The sequence below is a fragment of the Labeo rohita genome, unplaced genomic scaffold (assembly GCF_022985175.1).
Source record: "Labeo rohita strain BAU-BD-2019 unplaced genomic scaffold, IGBB_LRoh.1.0 scaffold_280, whole genome shotgun sequence".
Taxonomy (NCBI): Eukaryota; Metazoa; Chordata; class Actinopteri; order Cypriniformes; family Cyprinidae; genus Labeo; species Labeo rohita.
In genome coordinates, this window is record NW_026129100.1 from 76,300 (window position 1) to 82,299 (window position 6,000).

The 6,000-nt window shown below is 39.6% G+C and overlaps 2 protein-coding genes across 2 annotated transcripts in view; one reads left to right on the forward strand and one right to left on the reverse strand.

Moving 5' to 3' along the window:
- Nucleotides 1-1,359, forward strand: part of LOC127160037 (protein NLRC3) — a 60,118-nt gene extending 58,759 nt beyond the window's left edge. Inside the window, exon 6 of the mRNA XM_051102715.1 lies at nt 1,308-1,359. Coding sequence (XP_050958672.1) covers nt 1,308-1,359 — 52 coding nt within the window. The remainder of the gene's footprint in view (nt 1-1,307) is intronic.
- Nucleotides 1,360-2,624: 1,265 nt separating this feature from the next.
- On the reverse strand, nt 2,625-4,947 carry LOC127160038 (uncharacterized). The gene is made up of 3 exons (XM_051102716.1): nt 4,179-4,947; nt 4,008-4,110; nt 2,625-3,215 (listed from the first exon to the last, which is right to left on the reverse strand). Exons 1-3 carry the CDS (start codon nt 4,337-4,339, stop codon nt 2,688-2,690), a joined length of 792 nt encoding a protein of 263 aa, XP_050958673.1. The 5' UTR covers nt 4,340-4,947; the 3' UTR covers nt 2,625-2,687.
- Nucleotides 4,948-6,000: the final 1,053 nt, after the last annotated feature.

Sequence of the window (6,000 nt, forward strand, 5' to 3'; positions counted from 1 at the left end):
AACCTAATAGGATGTTGCGCATGCGCGACTGAACGAATCACTCCCCGAGGCGACTCGTTCGTCCCGAGTCACATTAAAGATTCGTTCAAAATGAACGAATCGTTCAAGAACGACCCATCACTAATGCGCACTATTCAAAAACGTCGCTTGCAGAGGAAGCTAAAAAAACATAGATTAAAATGCATTTATATTTAGGTCGAGTGAAAGATATAGATTGTACTGCATGTTAGCTTGCTTATTGTGCCCAAGAGCATAGTTTATTGAGCCCATATGTCTTACTAACAAGGAACTATGCTTCTAACCATAGGCCGAGAGCTGTAGTTCCAACCAAGTTTGTGACGCTGTTTGTGAATGTTCGTTTGAACTATGGTTTCAGGAAACACCGAATCGTTGAACTATTTTGGTAATGACGGAACTTGCGACCATAGTTGGCTAACGGTGCTTTTGGGAAACGCACCCCAGATTGATAAATTCCAAGTATTGCGTAGAAACGACCATACGCCTAATTTTCTGTTGTACGTTTGTTTCATAACTAAGGCCCAGTGTGTTCTCATAGATGTCATAAAGATTTAACCTGAATGTTGACCAATGTGTGATTTTAGCGATTTCTGTTCAGTTTATAAGCTGTCAAACATGACACAATGTGTTTAATCACAAGAGTTAATAAATGAGATGTAATGGGGAACACATGGCTTCATATCTCATCTCCTACTCTGGGACCACAGTCAATAACAAACTGCAGACACTTGAACATTGTCATTGTTCTCTACAGGTTGAGTAATTGTGGTGTCACAGATGAAGGTTGTGCTGCTCTGGCTTCAGCACTGAGATCAAACCCCTCACACCTGACAGAACTGTATTTATTTAGGAATAAACTAGGAAAATCAGGAATGAAGTTACTCTTTGATCTAAAAGATGATCCACGTTATAAACTGGACACAGTATTCTATTGTGAGTATATTATTATTTAAATCATTTTAAAATGGCCAAAGTTTAGTAACAGGCCTCATATGTGTGTAACTGGAGAATAAAATATAATAATTCAGCTATACTTTAGTCTCTGTACTTTAAACTGTTTAATTATGTGATGATTTATAAATATATGAATATTTTCATCTCTTTCAGTGCCTCTGTGTGTAATGATAAAGAGAGAGTTGTTTATCATTCACTGTTATTAATCTATGATCAATTGTTTATTCATATCTCAGGCTGTAATATGAATATACTGTTTTTCTGAAATGTTTTGCTGATGTGATGTGACAGCAGTAATGTCTCATAACTCATATGTGTCTGTCTGTGTGTTTTAGTCTAGGACTCTCAGTATGTAGATATCGGTCCAGTTTCCTCAGGATGAGCTGATGGTGAATAAGGAACCGCTACAGAGACGTCACAGTCAGACACACAATAGAGACTGGAGACACAGAGACACACAGCATCACACTGTCATGTGTGTGGTCTTTCACTATCTTGTTTTATAGGAATGGCCCATGAAATGCAGAATAATTTTGGATTGATTAAATCAGGGGTGTCAAACATACGGCCCACAAAGATTTACAAAACCAGGTTGATTTGAACAATAATATGAAATAATAATTAAAAAAAAAAACATTATTTAAAAAAAAAAAAAAAGTGTATTTGTGTTACGAGCTGCTCCAAGACTTGGGTTGAATATCCAAATGCAGCTTTTCGATCAGCACTGGTGTGTGTTCTCTCCCCACTGCTCTTCTCCCTGTACACCAACAACTGCACCTCTAAAGACTCCTTTGTCAAGCTCCTTAAGTTTGCAGATGAGACCACACTTCATGGGCACCACCATCTCTCAGGACCTGAAGTGGCAGTTTACACACACACATTGACTCATAGACCAGACAGACTCCATTGTCAAGAAGGCCCCGCAGAGGCTGTGCTTCCTTCACCAGCTAAGGAAGTTCAACCTGCCACAGGCGCGGCTGAAACAGTTCTGCTCTGCAGTCACTGAATCCGTCCTCTGCACTTCTATAACTGTCTGGTTCAGCTCAGCTACCAGAACTGACTTCAGTAGACTACAATAAATAATCCGGACTGCTGATCGAGTCACTGGTACAACTTTCCCCACTTTCCAATAACTGCACTCATCACAGAATGAGTACAAAGGCTGGCAAAATCATTCTGGACCCTTCTCACTCAGCCTACTTCCTCTTCAAACTGTTGCTGCCTGGTCAGTGTTACAGAGCACTCAGGACCAGAATGGCCAGGCACAAGAACAGTCTATTCCCTCAAGCAATTTTTCTCATTAACAGTTAACTTGGCAATAATCATAATACACACCACTTATTTATTCACCACACATAGTTATTTACATTTTCTTGCACTTGTACATAACATACCTGTGTTTTTCTTTAATTATTTTTTTGTATATTGTTATTCCTTTGTACTTATTCTATTCTATTCTATTCCAGTGGCGGCTGGTGCTAAAAAAATTTGGGGGGGGGCGCAAAAAAAAAAAAAAAAACTGTTAGTAATACCGGAGTGTAAAAGCCATTTATCAGGTGATGTATCAAAAAAAAAAAAACACAAAAATACGACTGCTAATAAATGTACCACAAATCAGTGAATTTTAGTTCAAATTGGGTTTATTATCAGTAATGAAGTAATTAATATAATCAAACACACACACAGAAATGTTGCCTAATCACTGGCCAGTAGTACTACTTGAAAACAAATTTTGCTCTCCTTTCTTTCTGGCTTGCAAATTTCTCAATGACCTTCTGGTTAAAGTCAGTCATCTCAGTCACCAGTCTCTTCTCTATTGACAACATGGCCAATGCATTCAGCCTCTCTTGGGTCATGCTATTTCTCAGAAATGTTTTAATTCTTTTCAAGGTTGAGAAGCACCTCTCAGCTTCTGCTGTGGTCATGGGTGTGGTTACAAGAATCTTTAGGAGAGTTACAGTCTCTGAAAAGACTTCCTCAAGATTGTTCTCCATAAACAGCTGGAGTAGGTCCAAAGCACCACAACAGGCTCTAAACTCTTCCTTGCAGTAGATAAGACTAAGCTCTGTCTTCAGCTTACTTCCGTCGAGCACTGGATAGGCCTTCAGAGTCCTGCTTAGTGCATCTTCAGGAAATGCCATTGTATACTGCTCAAACCTGTCTGCTTGCAGCAAGGTGGCACTAACGAGGTGGTCTGTGAAGGAGAACCTTTCCAATGTGTGTCGGAGTATGGTATCACAGACCTAAAGGATAAAAACAAAAATTATGTAGTTATGACAGTGTCAATTTCAACTGCTACATTTAAAATGACCAATTTAAGTTATAAAGGGTGACCACTTTTAGTGTTTGAATCCATAATTTGTCAAAACTTCATAAACATGTCAAGCTTCATGAACTTTTGACATCAATTTTTAAAATGCCAGCTATTATTTTAATCAGATTCAGAGATGAAGGCCATAATACTAATGTTGTCCACAAGAGAGAACAGAAGAATAACAAATCCTTTTGGTTAAGAACATCACCTAGTAGTAAAAAAAAAAAAAAAAATGCATATACATTTATTATAGTTTCATAAAGCCCAATATAACCAGCTTATAATCAACAAAACTGATCTCCAAAATACTTCTTAACTTTTTTTAAAATAATGCTTCTATAATGATACACTTAAAGACTCTTGTTTGAAAAGAGACCTGGTCATTGTATCATCTACAAAAGCCATTGTGCTTGCAACAAATTAAACTGCATTGTTTCAGTTACCATCTGTGGGTAACTGTAAATATCTTTGGTGACTACAATATTATTGCTCCTGACATTGATCCCACAAACATGGAATAGTAATCCTCTCATAGTAAAGTTAACAAAACCAATGGGCATTTTTTTATTCTTACTATTATTTATATTCATTTATATCATTTAAATATTTCTTTATCTTAAAATCAAAGACATGAGAGGACATTTACTAGTACCCATAGAAGGTAAATAAATGCAGTTAAGCTTGTTGGTAATGGTTTATTTTGACTGAAATAAAAACTCACTTCTGCTGCAATCCGTTCATAGACCTCTGGACTGAGTGACCGCCGCCTCTTAGGTTGAGAACCACCTTCACTGCATTGGTCAACCAGAGAATGGAGAGAATTTCTGTAAAGGAATAAGAAAGTGTATGAATAATAATAATAATAATAATAAAAATGCAAAACAAGGAATACCTGATCTTCTGTATGTCCTGCTGAAACTGCTGGATGCTCCCCCTGATGTGGACTGAATCTATGTCCTTCTTCTGGAGTTTGGCATAGAGGAGGTCCACATGTGGCATGATGTTGTGGAAAAGTTGCAAAAAAAACTTGAAATCCTGATTCTCCAGCAGCATGGCAAAGGCTCCTGCCTCTCTGACGGTAACGGGGTCAAAGTCACCTGAGTCTCTAATAGATTGAAAACAGCGGATGAGGTCCTCTCTGTGCTCAAACACTGTATTGATTGCACGGCTGTGGAAGTTCCATCTAACATTGCTTGATGTTGGTAGTCTATGTGCGACTACTTTATCAAGGACATCTGTGCGCTTGGGTGATCTTGAGAAAAAGCTGGAAAATCCTCCAAGGTCAGAAAAAAAAAATCCTCACTTTGGATATGTGAGAAGTGGCCTGTTGCATTATCAGATTGAGTTGGTGTGCATAGCAGTGGATGTAATGGGCATTTGGGTACACATCTTGCATCTTCCTTTGAACACCTGCAGTGGCACCCCTCATCACGCTGGCTCCATCATAAGTTTGGGAGATGAGTTTACTCTTTTGATCCTCAGGAAGGATGACAGCAAGACGTTCTTTTAGTACTGTAGCGATGGAATCAGCTGTAGTTGAACGCAGAGGAATAAACTCAAAAAACCTCTCCTGCACGTTGCTTTTGGCGTCAATGTACCGCAGCACAAGCACAAGTTGGCACTGTGTGGCAATATCGGTGGTCTCGTCGGCCTGGATTGAGAGAAAGTCGCTACGTCTGTACGTCTTGGATTATTTGCTCCCTCACAACAGACAACATACAGTCCAACAGCTCGTTCTGCACGGTCTTTGAAGTTCCCTTAAACACAGTGGCATTCTCGAGGTGCTCTTTCAGAACTCCATCAAGGGAAGCAACAAAATCGACCAGGCCACGGAATATCCCGGGATTATCCGAGCCCTCGCTCTCATCATGGCCACGCAAAGCCAGCTCAAACGCACCACAAAATTTCACACAGTCTATTATTCTAGACAGGATGTGTCTATTTTTTGTGACCTCTTCATTGTGCCTTCTAATGCCAATCCTGTAGCCTTCATCTAGCTGTTGGGCAATGCTAAGTTTCCCAAAAATTTGGAGCCTCATAGCGTTGTCAAGATGGCTTCGGCTACTTTCATGCCGCTTGCACTTTTCAGAAAGATGTTTTAAATCGCGAACCCCTGTTGTTGTCCACAACGTTTCGGTGCCAGGACTTTGAAACAGCAAACACGGAAAACAATAAAAGGCATGACTTACATCACAACCAGCCAGCCAAGTCCGTTTGCCATAATAAGTGCTGGAAAAGCCCCGAGTGTAGGCGCGACCGCGATCACTTGATTGCTGATGAATTTGCAGGTACGGTCGATCTGGTCCAAGCTCCTTGATTCTTTTTTTCTTCATCCAAACGCCTTGTGAACGGGTATCTTTGTAAAGATAAAACCGAATTTTCTTTCATCTCGAGAAATTGGCTTGCTTCCACATTGATTAATACCTGTCAGTCAACTGATGAGCTGCTGCTGAGCGGAATGAGAACAGTCCAATCATATAAGGCCAATTATATAAAAACAAATATTGATTCGCTCTCAACAAAAGTGGGAGGGATCGGGGCGCAACGCCCAGCGCCCCAAGGACAATTTGAAACAAGCCAATTAGAGCTTAGCCTCAAATCACATGCTTTTCAAAAGTTTGTGTACCTACATAGACACTCATTAGTCCGGCGCCCCGCACACACATATGAAAGAAATATAGTTTAGATTTTTTTTTTTTAATTTTCAATAAATG

Bases quoted from the DNA above. Each gene is read 5' to 3' on its own strand.
- LOC127160038 (XM_051102716.1), bottom strand. From the start codon at position 4,339: ATGCTGCTGGAGAATCAGGATTTCAAGTTTTTTTTGCAACTTTTCCAC. The intron at 4,111-4,178 runs GTATTCCTTGTT...ATTCCTTTACAG, and splicing joins CAGGACATACAGAAGATCAG to AAATTCTCTCCATTCTCTGG. The intron at 3,216-4,007 runs GTGAGTTTTTAT...TTTATCCTTTAG, and splicing joins ATGAACGGATTGCAGCAGAA to GTCTGTGATACCATACTCCG.